The 21,448-nt window shown below is 29.8% G+C and overlaps 1 protein-coding gene across 1 annotated transcript; it reads right to left on the reverse strand.

Annotated features, from left to right (window-relative positions):
* Positions 1–571: 571 nt before the first annotated feature.
* Positions 572–19,917, reverse strand: LOC113371501 (probable ubiquitin carboxyl-terminal hydrolase FAF). The gene is given in 56 exon segments (XM_026612124.1): positions 572–712; positions 820–1,013; positions 1,101–1,266; positions 1,398–1,549; positions 1,612–1,743; positions 1,978–2,130; positions 6,858–6,963; positions 7,056–7,184; positions 7,268–7,470; positions 7,542–7,650; positions 7,742–7,862; positions 7,944–8,104; positions 8,190–8,285; positions 8,389–8,836; positions 8,909–9,018; positions 9,089–9,246; positions 9,311–9,443; positions 9,514–9,622; positions 9,955–10,054; positions 10,157–10,207; positions 10,280–10,433; positions 10,505–10,646; positions 10,756–10,929; positions 11,006–11,136; positions 11,234–11,430; positions 11,433–11,462; positions 11,668–11,893; positions 12,070–12,189; positions 12,249–12,380; positions 12,455–12,735; positions 12,808–13,006; positions 13,079–13,187; positions 13,268–13,390; positions 13,447–13,604; positions 13,756–13,875; positions 13,960–14,091; positions 14,190–14,330; positions 14,403–14,514; positions 14,590–14,718; positions 14,800–14,947; positions 15,071–15,257; positions 15,325–15,439; positions 15,507–15,691; positions 15,804–15,934; positions 16,096–16,331; positions 16,401–16,543; positions 16,612–16,710; positions 16,827–17,260; positions 17,364–17,514; positions 17,635–17,927; positions 17,998–18,233; positions 18,332–18,529; positions 18,648–18,873; positions 18,937–19,097; positions 19,201–19,311; positions 19,724–19,917. Coding segments are annotated over 55 exon segments (8,790 nt in total). The 5' UTR covers positions 19,266–19,311; positions 19,724–19,917.
* Positions 19,918–21,448: the final 1,531 nt, after the last annotated feature.

The following is a 21,448-nucleotide window of genomic DNA, read 5'->3' on the forward strand; positions in this document are numbered from 1 at the left end:
ATAATAAAAAACATAGACTTCCTTTAGATTTAACGACTTTTGTATATAGCTTTAGATCACATAAGCAATTATCAATATTCGCAGGTTGTTAATTATTATAAATATTTAATACATAATCAAAAGCTTTAAAGCAACTGTAATAATATCAAAGCATTAATTTTAAACTCATACTTTATAATAAAAAATTATCGAATAGTTAAGACTGTAAAAATTTAATTTGATGCAAATTGTAATAATATATATTTATATATAATAAGATTTAACTTAGAACATCAAACAAATTTTGAATAAACCTTTATATAAGTCTACAAGTAATCTAGTTTTGTAACTACTCTTTAATATGACGTGTGGATTGTTATTTATAAATAAATAAAAAATGAATTATGCTTATAAATTAATTTGCTTTTAAATATTCATCTGTGACAAAATTTAGTAAACCTCAAACTAAGTATATTACATTACATTAGAAATACTATGAGGGCTAGTGATTCAAACAAATTTTCAATAATATTACATACTTTATTGAAAATAATATAAAATATTAAATAATCACAAATAAAAACAATGAGCTTCAGAAAAATAACCCTCGCATTCGCCGGCCCATTGCTTGTCTGTCATATAACATATTAAACTTATTTACAAGCTGGTTTATGTCATTTGTGCCTTTAGTAATCGCTCCCAAATAAGTCACAAGCCCAACATCATTGCATTGCTATAAACAATAATTAGGTAACAATTTCTTGAATAAATATTTGTTTATATATAAAAAAAAATATTTCTCGTTTTGCACATACAATTTGGAGCCAATTTTTTACTTACATTATAAAATTCATGTCTAAATGATTCACTCTGCAGAACTGGCAGTCGATGGCTTAGGCAATAAGCATCTCGTAATATATCATGGCTGGCAGTTCTTCTACCGCTCTCTACTTCTCTCATAAATTCCAGAACAAGACGTACTCTTGAATGCAGCATCTTAATTGCAGAGTATTGTGCTGTCAAATGCTCAGCAACTAAATAAGATACATATATGTAACAAACATATTGACTCATGCCTAGTAAGACTACTATATGAAATATTAGGAATTATGTTCTTTTACCCAATGAATTTTCTCCTGCTTCATTACTAGACATTCTAGCTACGTGATCAACACCAATTCTTTCAGCCTCTTCTGTAGCTAAGGTGTATGTGAGTGGTACAAATAACATTGTTGCTTCTCCGCCTACTAAATCTATGATTGATTCAAATAATGATATAGGAAGTTGCTGCAAAATATAATAAATATTACAGATCTTAATAATATAAACATAAACAAAAGGAAAACTTGCATGAATCTTATTGGAAAGAGGTAAGTCATATTATTTATTCTCCTTTAACGAAGTAAGTATATACTAACATCCATGTTCCTGGATAAAGGGTTCAATTGCAACATTATCGGGCACTCATTTATTTCGCAAATTTGTTTATGTATCTTCAAATCCTTTTCAGATGGGCTCTCATTTGTTGTGTACCAACCGAGGAAATCCATATCACTAAATACCTGTTTAACTATATAAATGTTTACAAATAAATAATGCAAAGTTATAAATAGAGTTAAAATAAGGTCTTACATTGTTCTTCTTTAGTCTTATAATATTCTCTATCTATAACAATATCTTCATCGATGACTGTGAACATAAGTTCAAATGAGTTCATAACTTCTATATTCCTTCCTTTCTGTTTGCCTATTAATGCTCCAATAACTGAAATATTAATGATAACGTTCTATACCGAACTTCTAACATTTTACATACCATATTAGGTACATTTTGTATTGAGAAATTTGATAAATTTCAGGAAGACGGTCATCATAAAGAAATCAATAAATGAAAGGAATGAGTCAAGAAAAACCGACGAGTTTAAAGTAAAATTGAACATCTATATCAAAGTATTCCTAGATGTCTGTAAGTATGTATGTAACATTGTTTCTTTATTACCTTGTTGTGGAGAACCCTCCTGAGCTCGACGTCTTGTCCAATGTTCTGATACATTCATAATTACTAATGGATGAAGGGAAACTGTTACTGATGGTATTGTACCAGCAGTAGCCATCACAGCCTTTCCGGTACTAATTGAATTATTTATTTCCACTGGCACTTTTACACTAGAACTACTTCCAGCGGCTACTTCTACTTCCATCGCACTATCAGATTCTTTAGGAGCACTCATATTTATAAATGTCTAGAAATATAAAATAACAATGTTAAGCAAACTCTAAGCAATTATGGGAATGATAAATAACTAAACACAAACCGAATCAATTCCTTAACCCTTAATTCCTTATCTATGCCTTAACCTATCACAATGCAAACTGACATTTGTAACATAAATGGCCGACAAATAGAAAATTTGACAGATCGACGTTCCAGAATTGGTAACCATGTCTAGACAATATCAGATATATTCATGGCGTTCATGGTGACACTGTTTCCGCCATAGATAAATAAGCAGTTTCCGTCATAGGAGCAATTTTAAAATTCCTCAAGCATTTCAATTCATTATATTGTCTCAATTTTATAATCATATTCTTAACTCCAGTAGTTAAGAATCGCCTTAAGGCAAACTGCTGGAACTTCCCGTTTCAGAACTGAATATTCAAGCAAAAAAATAATAATCAATAAATATTTTAAAAAAAATCTGAAAATTTTGAAATTTGTTTGAACCGAATAAGTAAACTTTAGAAATTAAAAATCTAGGTACGGAACCCCAAAAAAAATGTCACAAAATTGGTTTTTATTATAAAAATATCTATAATAATTTGATGTGCATATGTCTAATGATCATTTTAGCGGCTGGACCTGTCTTTGCCAAAAGCTAATCAGCACGTCTCCTTATCAGTAGAAATCAAATGTTTTTTTTAATCATTCAAGTCGGTTAATCCATGCGCCCGAAATCGTGGACGAAAAATTGTATCCAAACATACACGCACACACAAATACATCCATTTTTTCTAAGGTATGCCAAAATGTTCAGAAACCTTTGAAACGTAAAGATATGCAAAAATTTTAGAAGTTAATTGAAAAGCTTTGTATAAATTATTTAGTTTAATTTATACAATTTTAATTAATTTACACTATTTGTAGTGCAACTAGAAAAAAAATTGCTAAACACCATATATACTTGTATTCATAAATTTAATTATTAAAATATAAAAAATACTGTTCGTACATAAAAATTATAATATTATGATATATTATGAAGTATCATATACAGTTATTGTCTCCTCCTGAATCATTTTCTTTCTAAGTTAATCTGCTTATTTAATTATATTAATTCGAAGTTCACCAATCTGGTTCAATAATAGTGCAATGTAGTCTTGGTGAAGGTTTTAAAATACTAGCAATGATCAAGGGAGGAGGTCGAACTTCTACGGCTGAAAATATGTGAAAACTAATTAATTTTTGTAACTAATATACATAATTTGATAGCACATGTTTAATATGCATTAATTTAAAAATTCCAGAAAAAATGGATAATATTTAAATGCAAACGTTTGTATCAAAGTATAAAGTTATATGAGAATGAGGATGAGAGTGCATTTTTTTGTACTAACCAATGGCTGAAGGAAGGATGTGTGTTCGATAAAGAAAGTACAAAAGATGGGAACACGCCCATAACACAAAAACTAGAAACCTATTTGTTTTTTTAATAAGTTTATTTCTTCTTAAAGGCCATTCGAAAATTAGTCCGCCTTGTCTTGGTTTGTGTATGTTTGTAACTTTAGCAGCAGAAAGGTAGGAAGGTGGATATATCCGGCGTCTACAAAATCAATTTAAAAATCAATAAACAAAACTAATATAAAAGGAAAAAAACATAATGGCTTTGTCTGCCTTTTCCTCAAACTTTATGCATAAAAATACAAATTGCTTACCTACAATGCTTGAACACTGGAACATTTTCATCTAAATGTACTGGCAATGATTGGCAATATTGTAAAAATGCTGCAGGTTGTACTTCTCTAGCATTTGCGTGACGCCTGCAAAAATATTTTAAATCAGAAATGACATAAAGTTTATATTATTATAATAATTTAATTATTATAATAATTCATTAATATTTGTTTCAATACATACCTAGCTGATGCAGGATTCGATATTCCTGTTTGGGATGATCTAGTCATATCCAATAATTCCATATTGGTTCATCCCCATAATTCACAATTAATTTAGAATAATTAATTTAAATACAATTTAAGTTAATTTAAATATATGAAAAAACTATAAAATACTATGGATTTAATTAAAAACATGACAATATATTTTGTTTTAGATACAAGCAAGCTGAACATACGTATATAATTTCATTAATAAAACATGAATATTTTATAAATAATTTTATTGAGTACACTGTACACAATCATATTTTTATGAGAGATGCAATCACTTTCGAAATATAATCTCTACCTTAATCTTTGCATGAATTTTTTTTTTTATGTACAATTCAGTTTTGATAATTCAACATGAATAAACACTTACAATGTTTTCTGCGATCAATCATTCCGTAGAAAACATTCCAAACCAAATGTTGGCTGCAAAGCATTTGACCTATCAATTTCATAAATTACAATTACAAAAAATAATTTCTGATTTTCTGTTACTCAATTAAAATTTAAACAAAAAAAAATTAGTTCTTAAACTATGAAAGAATAAGTATATTTTAAGAACTAAATAAAAAAAAAAAAACAGTTGATTATGTAGTCTAACAAAGTACATTTAAAATAAATAAAAGCATTTTAGTAATACATAATAGGTATCATTTTCTTTTATTAAGAAACATTGTATTGATTTAAAGTGTAAAGAGGACTAGCGTTCATAATTCAACTAATATAAATATGGATTAATATTATTAGAAAAAACAAACACTGAAGTCATTAAATAAATCTAACATAATAGTATATCAAAATATTGTTTGGTATAACTTGCAATAACCCTCTAAAAATATGAACATATGCATTTGTTAATGCTTGTTTAGTCTAATGTTTTGTATATGCATGCATGCATTTTTACATGAACACAAGTATAAAAACACTTGATGGCTTCTTTGCCATTTGGAAATATTATCTTCTAAAGCATACATTACAAAATGGGCACTTTTTCAAAAAGCTAACATCCTTTGATGCATCACAATGGATTAAATTATTAGATAAGCTAGCTTTTCATAAAATTAAGAAGTCTTGCAATTTGAAATAAACAATTTGTTCAGCCTGTAGGATCATTTCTGCTTGGGACATTAGTAATATTTAAAGCTACTATAAAACAAAATGAAATACAAACATAATCAAAAGGTTCAAATATTACTAGTATCAACAAATAACAGCAAATGTTTATTTAGAATATTGTAAAAATAAAAAACATGTCGCTAACAAATTGAAAAGTAAAAGATTTTAATGTACAATTAAATAATAAAGCACCAAATTGTACATATGTGCCTTTTTTTTTCAAATTATGATTAATTTGTTTTAAAAAGTTGACAAAAATTAGTTGGTAGTAATTATATAGATATAGATTTATATATATATTTATAAAACTTAAATAAAAAATGTCAATGCAGAAATAAATATAAAACACCACCAATCCGCTCTTGACATATGACAAGTTTCTACATTATTAACAAATGAACCATCTAATGTTAACAAGCAAATGACAGAATTGGTTCAAAGAGAATTATTTTTTTCTGATCGAACAATATCAACTCTGACGTTTACTCAGAAATCACGTCTTATGTATATCACATGATTAGATTCCTAAATATAGATTTATGCAGTGCCAATTGCTTGAAATCTTATGTTTTAGACTCTTCATGTGATATTTCAGTAAGTGTAGTCGCCCTTAATTCTTCTACAATCAAAGCAGTTATGTCACTGTTTGCATCTTCATCTTGACTTTCCTACAAAATAATATACAAATATAATACACATATACAGTTTAAAACAATAAAGATAATCAATTACTTACTTGACTTATTTTTTTCCCTCTTAATAAATGATTAGCTAGTGTTGAGACTTCCCTGCAATAATTATGTCATTTAAAATTATAAATATTTGTATAGAGCATCGAATGTTACAACTTACATCTCCCTATTTTCTATTTCAGGAAAAACTTGATTTTCAATACTATTTTCTAGATCTTCTGCCTGAGAATTTATTACTGGTATTTCTTCCTCACTAGTATCAAATGTGACATGAGTCGTTGCAGGCCTATTCTCTTTGGATTTCATAGCAGATCCCGGCGAAACTGCAGCCTTTTAAATTAGTTTAATTTCAATATTTAAACTAGTTATAAGAGGCATTATTTTCGGATATGTTTTTTACAAAAGAATAAACATCTCCTTCGGTAAGTTAATAAAATATGTAAAAAATGTTATGTTAAACAATTGCAAAAAAAAATCTAATTTTTTATAAATAAAATATCACAAGATTTATATGCATCAATGGAACCTATACCGATTTTTGCAAAATGAATAATATAATTGTTGCTTAAAAAAATTTAAAATCTGCTTTATCTGAAACATTGTTAACAAATTACCTCCACTGAATCATTACTATCGGTATTAGATTGTGGACCCACATTCTGCAGGACTTGGCTAAATGTAACCGACTGACTAGCTTTAATTGTGCCACTTGTGCCACTTGTGCCAGGAATGCATTCAGTTGATGACACTACATCTGGTTTTGCACAAACCGAATAGTCTTTAACTGGACTCAGTGCAGGCATGCTCTGACTGGCAGTAGGAGAATGATGCATAGCCTCAGCTGTTACAATCCCGCTGCTGCCACTAATCGCTCCACTGCTAGCACTGATGGCTCCACTGCTCACACTGCCGCCTCCACTGCTACCTGTCACGTTGGTGTGAGGAGATGAGGTGGAAGTTACAGTTTGGTCATCATTTCCTTCTGTTTCATGCTCACTTCCATCTTCAGGATCCTTGGAATCAAATTTAATTACAATTAAATATTCTTTACAATATTTTGTGGAACATGTTATCTTGTAAAATATAAAACTTAGTAACTTATTACCTCAGTAGGGCACAACTCAAATGCACGCTTCAAGACATTCCTTGCTGAAGGTGATCTTTCCAAGAAATATCCACTCATCGAATCATTGCTATGTGCTGGAGGACTCCATGTATTGTAACTGGGATATCTCTGATAAATTATAAAAATATTATATTAAAAAAAAATTATATATAAAATAATATTCTATTTTTTTAGTTAAATTAGAGTCTTACCCTTTCAAGTTCATCATGCAGCCATTCTACGGCACTAACCCACCTCCTAGTGAGATCTGCATTGCTATGCAGCAGTGCCAAAGCAACACGTGATCTCGTAAACAAATTTACTAAACATTTTATACAATGGTATGCTCTTTTCTGATAATGTGTTTTAGAACGTTGAATTGTATCTAACAACCCTTCTCGTTCCTCTTGTACACCTTCAAAAAAAGTACAAATTTGATTAGAAAAATATATAATAAATACAAGCATGTATAAGAATAAAACTTACCCATTATAGCATTATGTATTCTATGGCTCTGCCATGAATCTTCTATAAGTAATAATCCTAAAAGCAGATCTGTATTATGCCTCAATTCATGGCAATATGCATAAGCAACCTGTAAGAAAAACATCAAAATTAAAGTAGTGTATGAAATACAAAAAACAAACCTTGCACCTATTTATTTTTGAAAAAAAATTTAAACATACCTGCCAAAGTAACTCGGTTAGAACAGCTCTTGAAAAATGTGGATTTTCCCAACTGCAATATTGTAATAATCTCAAACCATCATCCCCAAGAGAAGAATCTTCTATAAGTTTCTTTAAATAGCTGCAAAAAGTTCAAGATTCACTTATTGAAATTGATGAGAATATTTTATAACAGTGATAGATGCTGCAATATTGCTTTTACCTATTTCTTCCAAATAGGATTTCACTAGCCATTGGCTCCAATGGAATTAATGGATCCGGCACTTCCCCATAAGGATTTGGTAATACAGTTGCACCTTGCGCAGCATTGGCACTGTGGGTTCTATTTGACACATCACAGCACCTGACTAATATTGCTACGACCTACAGCAGACAATAATAATTGTTAACTCAAAAAATAATTCTATCAGTTATTAAAGATTTAAGAAATAATTATTTAATTTATTACCTGATGCAATTTTGTAAATTCAGGATACATGTATTTAATGGCAGGCCCAGGACCTTCATCAATGGCAACTTGCATGAACAAAGCTGGCACATTTAACTGGAATGATTATTATAAAATAAAATAAATTAAGCATCTAATAAATACTTAATAAATCCATAATTGAAAGAAGACGAGATTTTGTTTAAAGATAAATATTTACCTGTAATAATTGACTTCTTTCTGGTGGGCCTAGAGAACTGTACATGTGGAACAAAGTAAAAAAATGAGGCAAATGCTTTCCATGTTCACTGATATCAGTTTGAAGTAGAGACAAAACTGCGATTATTAGTTGTTCACTAAGAGTACTTCCTTCTAAACCTTTATTTAACAAAACATGTAAAACATTAATAAATCAAATAGTGAAATCATTTGCCAAAAATTATGTTATTTTTATTTCTATTAATAACATACCAGTAGTTAAAGGTGAATCTTCTTTACTGAAGTGCGCCAGAAAAACGATAATTTTCATAAGAGCACCACGAACTTCTGCCGATGGCGCAGCGAGCAAATATTCAGCAATACGTGATCGAGACTCCAGCAGACCGTGCCACGCAAACCAGGCCCGCACCATACCAGAGTACCTCAAGTGCGGAGATATCGCTTCATACCTGTAATTAATTATTTGAATTAAAAATCAAAAATAATTAGTAAGATTATTTATTAGTATTTTGACAACTCACCATTCACAAGCTGATCCACGCAATGATTTTTTAGTTTTTATACCAGAGTGAAATAAAAATCTTGTTGCAAGTTGTATAGATAATAAAGATAATTCTTCCATAGACGGAGACTAACATGAAATAAAGAACTCATTGTTACACATAATATATTATAGTATTAGAAATAATTATAAAACTTACCAGTTTTTCCCTAGGAGTATTACAGGCAACAAGTTTCCTAATAAACGTAAAATATTCCACAGAGTACATATTTCTTGAGTGTAAAAATTTAATATTTTGAATTCTAACACTTCTTTCAATTGCTGGCGGCATTTTCAAAATACCCCTTCCACTTTCAGCTGATAAATAACATTATATATATTTACGAAATTTAATAAATTAAAAAAAATATATATATATTACCTAGTGATAGCTGTTCGACACATTTCTCAACAACTGGTATTGGCTGATCGCATCTTGTATAGAAAAGCATGTAAGCATTCCACCAACGTTTTTGACGTCTGTACTGCATTCTTTTTAGCATATGGTCAAATATCTGAAAAAATTTATTTTATAAATTAGTTTCATAAATAAAATCTGGTAGTCCTAATCAAAATAGCACTAACCTCGCCCATATAATCACCACCAAAGCATTGTACTTTCATTTCTTCATCTTCGTCCATTTTACACTCTGTCACGTCACCATCATCAAATTTATACCATAATCCACTTTCTCTGAATTTTTAAGAAAGTATAAATTTAAAACAGTCGTATATAAGAATTATACATTGCAAATATATTTTTATTAGAATATCCAGAATATTATTTCATAAAAATACAATAATTTAAAATCCTAAAATAATTGCAAATAGTAAATTTGGAATTTTTGAAATTATATTGATCAACTACAGTTTAAATATGGAAACATAATACAATATCTGTTCAGCCTTAGTTAAGAAAATTATTTTGAAAAACGGAAATACAATATACACAAAACAAATTAGCAAATCCAATTTTTTCGCGAAAACATAAACTTCTCCTTCGGAAAGTTAATAATTTCAAATTACCTGTGAAGTATATAGCTGTAATAATGTCCTCCAGAAGCCTGCCCAGAGTGTACAACTATTCCTGATAAATGATATTTAGTTTCCGTAGAGCTTCCATTTTTATTTTCAGGTTTATTATTATCATTATCGTCATTAGAATTATTCATTGCGTCAGTATTTGAATCATTATTATTGGTCAAAGTAGGATTAGGATTTTGAATATCTTCACATTCTACATCTATAACTTCGCCTTCTACCCGGGCGAGACCAGACACTGGAACAAATATAGTTTCTCTTATAATTTACAAATATGATATAGTTCAAACCTGTCATCATAACTACTTACCAGTGTATGGTTCCATGTCCAATTCTCGTGGAAATTCAAAATAATCATTAAATTTTATGGCACAAACACGTTCAAAATCATACTCAAATCTTTTTAATTGAATTGCTAACACTGGAGGAAGTTTACGAACACACAAACGTTTAACAGTCACTACCTGAATAATATGTATATTATTAGGCAAAGTGCAAAAATATATGTTACAAATCAAAGTTTATATCAATTTACTTTTTTATCACACTTATCACAGTGGTAGGCATCAGCTCCTTCTAATAATTCCCCTTTTACATATTGCTCCAGAGAGTCTGCAAGTGAACTATGATTACGTATATCAACACTTATTACGCTAAATGGTTCCTCCTTGGAGTACCTGGAATAAAAACAAATTTTAGATAAATTCAATATTATTACATACATATTTAAAATCCCGAAACTTTTGTGAGATATTTTAAAACAATATAACAAAATGTTAAACCTACCTATGTGGACATTCTCTACAAATTTTTTGATCACTATAAGAACCCCCTAAAGTAGCACCCATCAATTGCGGATGTCCTAATCCTTTTAAACCCTCATCTAAACTTTCTACAAGAGACATAAAAAATTCAACAGCATCTTGTTGTTCTCTTAGATTCACAGGCTCTCCTTGCAATCTAATATATTTTTACAATATTTTAGAATATTCAATTATTAGAAATGTTTATAGCATGAAAGAAATATTATTCTCACTTGAAATGGCTCCATAGACCCCGGGGTACATAGAATTGAAGATGACTATGTGCCAAATGAGCAAAAATGGCTTGAACATGTTTCAGAATTCCCACATGGTAATTTATTCGTTCTGAATTGTCTGGTTGATTCTAAAAATGAAGTACATAAGTCATATTAATTAAAATTAATAGTTTACACTGATTTAATATTTGGTTAACTGATTAATTATTTTTTATTTCAACTTACCGATTGAATTAAAAGGTCATCACGTTCTTCTCCACTGAAGTCTTCCGAGTTGTCAGTTGCTGCCCCCATGGAGCTGAGTAAACCGCTTCGGATAGTATGCACCATGTACAACTGTTGCAACACGCTGTTCATGTAGCAAGTTGCACCAGCATTCTTCAAACCACAAAAGCCTTGAGGAGGCCTTGGACCGACCGGGGCATATACTCCCATTCTCGCAAAGGTTCAGTATCTGGAGAGAATATAAGAATTTATACCACATACACATTAAATAAAATTGGTAATACTAGGCTATAAACAAAAAATGTATAAAAAAAATAGTTGTAAGAGGCATTTTCCAAAAAAACTTTACATTGAATTACGAAGAAACGACCCGGCCGATTATCGCACTTCTTCAGAAAGTTAATAAACAACTTAACCAGATATATGTTGTTTACCTGAATAAAACATGTTTGTCATCATATTAACTAATTCTTTAAGATTCCGACTTGAGCCAGTGCATAGAGCTACGAGTAAATCACAAGCGGCTGCTACAGTTTGTGGTGAACGACACACAGGTGCTGGAACAGTGCCCCAGGTACTACCACCAGCATCTATTTGACCACCCCGCACCAATTCTAAGTGCAATTTTGATGCAGGAAAAAGAAAATCTTCTACTAGTTCCTTAAAAACAAATTAAGACAATATGAATTATTATAATTCGATAACTTAATCATTGAATTTGGAACAATCATTTTTAAATAATATAGAATATAATAATAAACTTTAAGACTTTGGTGCTGTAATACTTTAGTAGTATCCATTCTTTTTAATGAAAATGCAGTTTTCTAAAGAATTACCTTTATAAGAAATATTGATGAAGATTCACCACACCCTAACTCTGATTTATCATCTGGTGTTAGAAAAGAAAGCAGCTCTTTAACTAAACATAGGTGGCCCTCCAATAATGCTTCATGTACCTAAATTCAAATATAACATAAAAATTTAATAAAAACCAGTATCAATTTTGCAAACCAACCTGTAGATCTCCAGAATTTATCACGTTTTCTCTGACTAGTTTTAACCAGGATATCTCTTTACTTAACAATTCAGATGCTACATTCATTGGCCAACTTGAACTGTGTGCATAATTTAACAATCTGCAAATAAGCTGAAAAAATCAAAGTATAACACTTTGTAAACTTAGCGATCTATTGATTAATAAATTTATTGTTACAATTTTACCATGAAGTACTCCTGACTTTGATGAGCATATTGAAGTGTTTCAGTTTTTAAAACACTTATTAATAATGTGATGATAAAATCTAACGGTTGTCTATCTGTAGAGCACCATGTGGATATCAGAAGCAATTGTTCAGCTGCAGTTTGTCTGACTTGTTTCGATTCTGATACTAATACTAAATTTATAATAAAATCTGACCAAAATGGTTCATTCATCAAGGTATCATGAGCTGATGGATTCAACACCACACTGACAGTCAAAACTTCCAATGCCTCTCTACAAACTAGGAAAAAAACATTATTACAAATTTATTCAAAATGTAAAAGAAATGTAGATGATTGTCAATATTTTATACCTTGAATATCTTGATCATCAGGCAGAGTGTTTTCCTTCCCAAGATCTTGACCAGAACTAAGTAAATGCAAAGAACCAGTGCTGGCTGCCCAGGCCATTCGAATAATGGTCCGTATGGTATTTAAATCAGGAAGCTGCCATTGAAGTGCTGAACCAAATAACATTCTGTAATGCTCTCCTTCATTATCTGCCATTAACATCTGTACAATATTTTACTGTTAGTCCAATACAAAAATCAATATCGTTTCAAAAGTTGTGTTTATAAATATTACCTTTTCAGATAAGGTTTGAGAAATTTTTGTCGCTACACTCCTAAGTAATTGTTCTGCCTGTTGAGAAGAAACTGAATGGATAGCTTGCTTAAGCATTGCAATATGTGATCTAAATAACATTGTTAATATTAATCATTTTGAAATGTAAATGGCAATTATGTAATAAAGCACAATTATAATGTGAAGTACCTAGAATTTGATGAATTTACATCAACACTGGTATGAGGTGGTTCATCACCAACTCTGCATAAAACACTACCAACAATATTGAAGAAGAATTTTGTTAAACGTAGCACACACAAATATGCAGCCCTGTAAAAAAATATGAAATAAAATTTTGTAGAAGAACAAAATAGTAACTAACATACCTTTTCATATGCGTATCAACAGTTCCTGCCATAAAGTTATTTTTTGTGAATAGTTCTACAAGCATATGAGCGACACCAGATCTTACCCATGCTTGTTGTACTTCATAAGCAGCATCACCCAAAGGTTCTAGAGACGGTAATAATACAGCCTGGAGAACCTACAAATTCAATTTAGTAAATTTTTAATATCTAATCATTTTAATGCACTAAAATATTTTATAACATTCAACATGTATTACATTGGATATTACAAACCCAAAAATTGATTTTTGAAAAATTCTATAAAATATATTATGATAAATGTCTTACCTCTAGATGATATAATATTTGAGCTACTCCTCCTTTAAAAAACATGTTCCCAAAGTTTGGTTTTTCAGTAATTTCCTGCATCGGAACATCTAGACCACACATAGATTGTAATTTAACTATCTGAAAATATGTATAATGAATTGTTTTAAACGAATTTCGATTAAAATATACTATAACCTGGTCTTATAAATTATAGTTACTTACAGTGATAAGATCAGGTGGTACTAAATGTAAAAGTTTTCTAGCAGAATCCCGAAGTCGTGAATGACATAACACTACACCCAACTCAGATAATTGTAGAAAAAAGACTGCATATTGATTTTTTTTCGATATAATCTAGAAAAGAAGAAAATTTTATATGAAATATAAATAGAAATAATATTTTTTATTGTTAGAAATAAGAATGATTTGAAATAAATAATATCAATAATTACCACTCCAGGTAAATTAACTTCAATATCAAGTCTAGGTTGATCAGGCCCTGGTCTCGGTGGCGAACCAGTACTGCTATCGCTGCTGCTGTCTGGTGAACTTGCCATTCCAGTACCCGCTTGTGATAATTTTCCAGTTAAATACTGCAATAAACAACATGGTGTAAACATAATAAATCAATTGATAAAATCATTACTGAATAATAAATTTATTACAGTTTTATCTCTTATAGCAGTTTGTATAATTGTCTGCCTATCATTATTCACATCTAAAGGTTCTCCATTCAAAAATAACTCTAGCTTAACCGTTGAGGCAGAAGCCTTGATCCTAAAAGTTAATATTATTTATATAAACATATAATACATAAATAATCAAATAGAATTAAATGTTTAATTTAATTACCTTCTTAGTACTTGTCTTCTTAAAGAAGATACCGTATCATTACTATGAGTATAAATTTCAATATCATCCACAGGTCTTCCAGGATTTTGAAACCTCACAAATAGTGTCATATGTTTACCTCTGCAAGCTCTAAAAATAGTATTTAAATATTACAGATTTAGACATATATACAGAAAAGTATAAATCCAAGTAATAAAATTCATTTACTACCTATGTAAAGGCAATATTCTCCTTTCAAAAATGAAACCTTGATCACATTGTATAACATATTCTTGAATGACTTTCAAAACTCTGCACATTCGATCAGCCTCCTTGTTTAATTTAGCTATTATTAAAGCACGATCAGAATCCACTTTTTCTTAAATTATATCAAACATTAAATTGAGACAATATATATATATATATATATATATATATATATATATATATGTGTGTGCAGGTGTAAATAAACTTAATTATCATGGGAAAAATCAAAACTCACCTGTTTTAAGAGATGTTAGCATTAAAACTGTATCATAATGAGTCTTGAGTCGTTCACAACATTCCCCTATAAATGTTCTATGGTAACTAGCTTGAGAATCTTGTAGTCTTGGACCTAAAGATGTAGTTACTTCCTTCAATAATTCTATTGCTCTATTAGCTATATCCTCCGCACTGCATGTAATAACCTATGCAACAATTAAACAATAAATATTGCATTAATATTGCATAATAAAATCAGGTAATTATATTTACCCTCCACAAGTAGTCTGATCCTATAAGTTCAACATCATCTAGAACAAATCCTCTACGCTTTGCTTTAAGCTTTCCTTCCTTTAAATTCACAGCCTTGAAGAATCGCTCAAAACACCTTAAAGTAAAAGCTAGTGAACAACAAAATTAAGCAATTAACAAAACATTGAAAACTAAATCTTTACTTTATTCCACTTTCTGATAAATATGTAGGATCCAATCGCAATAGGTTATTTTCGAAAAAGTCTCTATTTATTCCTGGATCAAGATCAGGTTCTTCACCCATCAGTTTTCCAAACCAACGAAAACATGCTTCGCGATCTGATGGAAAAACCGCTCCTTCTGCCAAACATTGCCATATTTGTTTGGCCTATAAACAAATCATAAAAGTCATATCAAATAATTATACTAAATTGCAAAAAATATGTAAATATATAATTTATACGTATGAAGTAAAAGAAAGTTTTAAATAAATTAGATACCTGATCAGCACAAAGCCATAATTGACCATCTTTAAGTAAAAACCTTAAGAAATTCAACCTTTCTTGAATTTGCAGTGGGTGATTATAACGTCCATCAGTTTTCAATTCATTTGGATCAATTTCATCATTTTCTACAAAAAACAATTTTTTAAAAAAATAATAATAAAAATTGAAATCAATTCACAGGTTTGAAAAAATATATAAATCATAAAGAAAAATAATTCTGATACATAAAAAATAGCAGTGTAAACAAGATTTTTATGAAATTCTATTGCAATTTAAATAAATTTACCATTAACTAATTCCCGAACATGATCCATATACCCAGTCAAACTATTAGTTACTAAAATGACCAGACTATGTTGATTCTGCAACCTGTCTATTACTTCTTGTCTGTGCAACAGTTGATGTTGTCTAGAGGTATGATTTGTAACATTAGTGCTAGGTTCATATAAACAACAGATATCCCGAATCAACTTTAAAGCCGGCAAGGTCCACAGATCCCCGCTTTTCAATTCATCCACGCATCTACAAAATAATGTTAGTTACAAATGTGTAAAGACATAGTTAATACTTGTTGTGCATTATGTAGCTTACTTATCCAACCACACAGTTTTCTGTGCATCCCGCTCTTGACTACAACTATAATCTAATATTTTTACATGTGCTGATAATGCTTGATCAAGAACTTCAGGAGACACTTCATCAGAATGAGCAAGTGTCCAAAATAACATAAGAACCTGAAATAATAATCACATGTAACACAAGTTAAACCTTTTAATTAAAGCTACTATTTTAAGTTATTTGCCTTATGTGCCATAACACCATCTTTATCATCTTCTGCTAACCTACGAATCAATTCAAGTAGACGTTCTCTTTGTTTTTTATTAGCAGTTGTCCAACTAGCCTGAAACATGCATTAAATAAATTATATTATGTATCACTCATATTTAAGCAGCCAATGCATCAAAAATAAATAAATAGTTCATATATAAATTATTATTATCAACTTTTAGCACAAACCTGGAAACATTCAAATAAATGATCTAATTGTTCTGCGCTAAAATCCCATGCTAATTTAGCTAGCAAATCATGAACATTTTTCACAATTGCTTCATGTTTTCCAACTTGTGCACTCCAAACCGCATCCAAATCAGTAAGCGTCAAACTATGCTCTTTTATTAAAAATCTCAAAATCTTTTCTAATTTCTCTACATATTGTGGTTGATGTAATGAATCTCTAAGTACAATATCCAGGACATTATTATCTTTAATCCAATTAGCCATAATGTCAGTAGTCAGCCAATCTAAGTCATCTTCAGATGTATGAACTCTGTGAGGATACGATGTGACAATTGATAGAACTTTATTGATTTCATTTAATGCATTCATTTTGCCATTAAAGCTTGATATTTGAAGAAGCCGCAGAATCATTTTTAAGCGAAACATTTCCAATTCTGTAATAAAAAAATAATTTTATAGATTCAGATATCATTATTGTCATAATATATGATAAAGGTAATCAAAACATTCTGTAAATTTCCATAAAAATATTGGCACCTTTAACTAATCCATCCTGTTTATTTAATCTTCTAGCTAAATTCCTAGCAGCACGAACAATTCCTCCTACGCAATCGTTTTTGCTTTCAAGTTTTGCTTCTTTTTTTAATTCATCATCAGATAAAGACTCCAAAATACTAGGCACTAATTCCTGAAATAGCAATAATTAAATTTAAAATATATAGCCAGTTTTCATTAGCAAATTAAAAATCCATCATTATCAGAAACAATTGTTCAGATACATATAAAAATTCATTATCTTTTTGCTTACCAATATTGGCATAAGGTACTTTGTGATAGTGTTAACAGTCAAAAGTTCATGGCATTGTCCAAATGGTTTGAGCAGTGCATGAACCACAGGTAACGTCAATCGGGCATTGTCCAAAGATAAATTATTTGCTAACGGGCTATTCGAGTTCATAGAACTAGTCAAATTCTCTGAGAGAAGACTGCTTGTATTCATAGAAGTTGCTGGAGCTGTAATACTTTGTTGCATATCAACTGGAGACGATGCTGGTGGAACTGCTAGCTCAGGAGTATTTGAAGTTTGCAAATTAGCAGGACCTAAATAAGATAGAAGTTAAAAAAAAGTTCTGTTATATTTTGTGTTCAAATCTCAAACTTTGCAACTAACCTATAGTTTCACTGGGAGAAATATGAGTACTTTTATTTGCTTCTAATTCACTAACTGGAAGGCTACTAGAATAATCGCTGGTGGGCAATGCTAGTTGATCAATATTAGGGGCAGGATTTGATTGATCACTGGATTGACTCATAACAGATGTGACTTGTGATAAAGGTTGCTGTATCAAACAAGCCCCTCGGTTGAAACGTTCTAACAGTGCATCAAAACCACCCATTTGACCAAACCTAAAAATTTGGTACTTAATTGTAATAGTAGTTTATAATAAATAAGTTATTTAACTATCATTAGAAAATAAAGAGTAAACACATATTGTTTAACTCACTTGTTGATGAGATCAACTAGCCAACCCCTTGGTGCCCTTGGGTCCCCACTAGGTTTTGCATAAATACCATTTGCTAAAGTGTCTTCAGTACACACCGCAGTTGAAGTTGAACCAATATATGATGAAGGTATGTTAGAGCCAGCACGTAAATGATTTGGGATAGTATCACTTGTCCTTGATGCATTGAAAGTGTGAAATCTATACAGAAATATTTTTCTTGATGAATATGGCTCTAAAGAGCTTTGATTAAATTTATAATGATCCAGTTATAATTTATAATTTTCCACACTTATATACTGAAATAATCAAAACTCACTTGTTATTGGGATTAAGAACCATTGCCAGTAAGTCTAATAAGGGAAACCAATCATGTGGCATTTTAATTATACACAATTCCAGCACTTTTATACATGATTGTAATATACAGTGATGAATATTATATTTCCATCCATTCACTGCTTCATCTGTTAATATTTTTGTAAATGAAATTGTGAGTCCTTCTCGAAAAAACCTCTGGCAGTGCTCTGATTCAGTATCACTTCCTAAAATCAAAATGTTTAGATACGTATATATGAAAAATCCATCTCTTCTCTGCCAGATCGTACCTGCTTTGCAAAGATCTATGGCAGCTTTTAATAAACACTCCAGTTCTTGTTCTGGAAGCACCGGAACAACCCATCTTGGATTTGAGATCTTTTCGTCAAGTATTTGCAATTTTCCAACAGGGAATGTTTCTGGTGTACATGGGGGAGACACCGGAACAACACTTAAGAATTAATAATAGATTAAGAACAATTTTATGCAATAAATTAGTGTTAGTTCAGTATATGACCATTTTACAACTAATAAGCAATGATGCAAAACATTACCTGTCACTTTCATTTGGAGGCTCTTCGAGGGGCTCCCCCGTACGCCCTCTCGTGGCTATGGTCATTTTAACTTATGTGGTAGTTAATTGAATAAACTAATCGTCACATTCTCTACAAAGAAAAAATACAAAACATATGCTAGAATATAAATACTATAAAAATATCACAAAGTACTTAAAAGCAAATAAGAACTTAATTTCAGGTATGTCATAAAAATGTTAATTTAAATATATTAAATTAAATAGTGGTTATAGTTTACATTGTGAAAAGTTGTGGCACTATACTTTGAAACATTTACCAATGTAAATAAAGCAGATAAGAAATAGCAATAACTATCAAATTTTGACAGTTGTCAAACACGCCCAAATCATATTCAACACTAGTGTATTATTATTGTATCAAATCCGTAAAATCTCGTCGTGTGTACAGAATTGCGCTCAAAAGTTTCCTTATCAATTATTCTTTCGATAATTCTTTCACAGAGCAGAACATCACAAATATATTCGACGACAGTAAATCTTACCAGACATTTATGATGATTGAATGCATAATTTTCATGTTTATTGAATAATACACTCGAAGTTAAGGTAGAAAATATAGTCATACAGCGCACTAACAGGTCGATAAAATTATTTTAGTAAATATATTGCTATAAAACGAGTTTTGATTATTAAAAATCAGCCGGCGAGACAAGATGGCTACCGCTAAAAATGAATTTCATTTCAAACATTCAACTTGTAAATATAACCAAATTAATTGATTTGATAGGATTGTCTTCACTGGCACTTAAACGTTTACACTCAATACGACAGGGTTATTAACTAACCTTGTAATTAAATATCGTTTTTTATGTAATTACATATATTGTGCAAATTCTGATATCGTTTGACATAAGAAAATGGAGATGGCGTATTGGCCTTCAGAAATCATTGCCAATTTTACAATATGCTTTCATAAATAAATTAGTTTCCAAATTATCATTCGACTGCTTTCCTCGCAATCTAGATTTAATAATACCTAAGGATTTTGCATATTATTTTATTATCTGCTCAAATATCGCACAATGTCATCATTTTCGTTCGACACGTAACGATATTGCTTTTGAATTAATTTACATGATGACGTTATTCGTGATTATTTACTTTTACTTTCTAAAGAAATCGCTACAAAAATAAAACAAAACACAAATGTCAACAGAAGAATTTGCAGTCATACTTTTTATATAACTTTATTTATTCGTTATTCAAAACAAATCTTATATTCAATTTGTAATTGATATAAATACAATATATAATATAAAAATTAATAATCAATATATTTATCACATAGACTATTTTATAATTTAATGTTATACGCTTCTTAGAAAATATTTTATCATCTTATAGCAGTATTACAGATATTTGTTATAATTTTCATAGTACAGATGTAAAACTTGTCAAAATCAGTATATTGCTAGATATAGACAATTGTCTATATATTAATTTATATATACATACATATATATATATATATATATATATATAATTTATATTAATATTATGCTTTATCAACAAATTACTCGGGCATGATGAATTTTCTTTATAGCTGACATTACAGTTTTCAGCATAGTCTATCGTTGACTGATATCGCTTAACTTATAGTATCATACAATATACTTAAGTATAAATTACAAAATATACTTGCCAAATTTGTGATCAAATATACAATAATATATAATAAATTATATACAATTTAAAAATAAAAAAAAGAATTGAGTAGATGTGATGTGAATGAGTATTTTTCAATCCAAAAGAGCACTGGACTACAATAAGGTCTAATCAAGAATAAAATGAAAAAGCGTTTCACAAATGATTTGATGAAGATTCATACACATCATACATATTTTTTTATAAAAATTTCTATTACATTTATATATGCAGAACAGTTATGCAAAATTAAAATTAAGAATATAAAATATTTTTAAAATAATTTTTTGAACAGCATTCAAGCTCTTACTCTTTTTATTTATTTTTTGTTAAGCATATTACATCTTTATTAAAAATATATTCAAGGCATCATTCCGCGGCACTTCATATAAGTAAGGTAATTAAATGCACGTAATTACAACAATGCAAAATCGAGTTGAATAATTTCAGTATGAAACTTTTGTATACATATCATGCTGAATTTATGTGTATAAGCTGTTCAAATTTCTCTACAATCTAATATGAGAATTACATTGAATTAGATATACATTATATTCAATACC

The sequence above is a fragment of the Ctenocephalides felis genome, unplaced genomic scaffold (genome assembly GCF_003426905.1).
Source record: "Ctenocephalides felis isolate EL2017-DRISC unplaced genomic scaffold, ASM342690v1 CF-g0.4_SCAFFOLD_01492, whole genome shotgun sequence".
In the NCBI taxonomy this organism is placed as follows: Eukaryota; Metazoa; Arthropoda; class Insecta; order Siphonaptera; family Pulicidae; genus Ctenocephalides; species Ctenocephalides felis.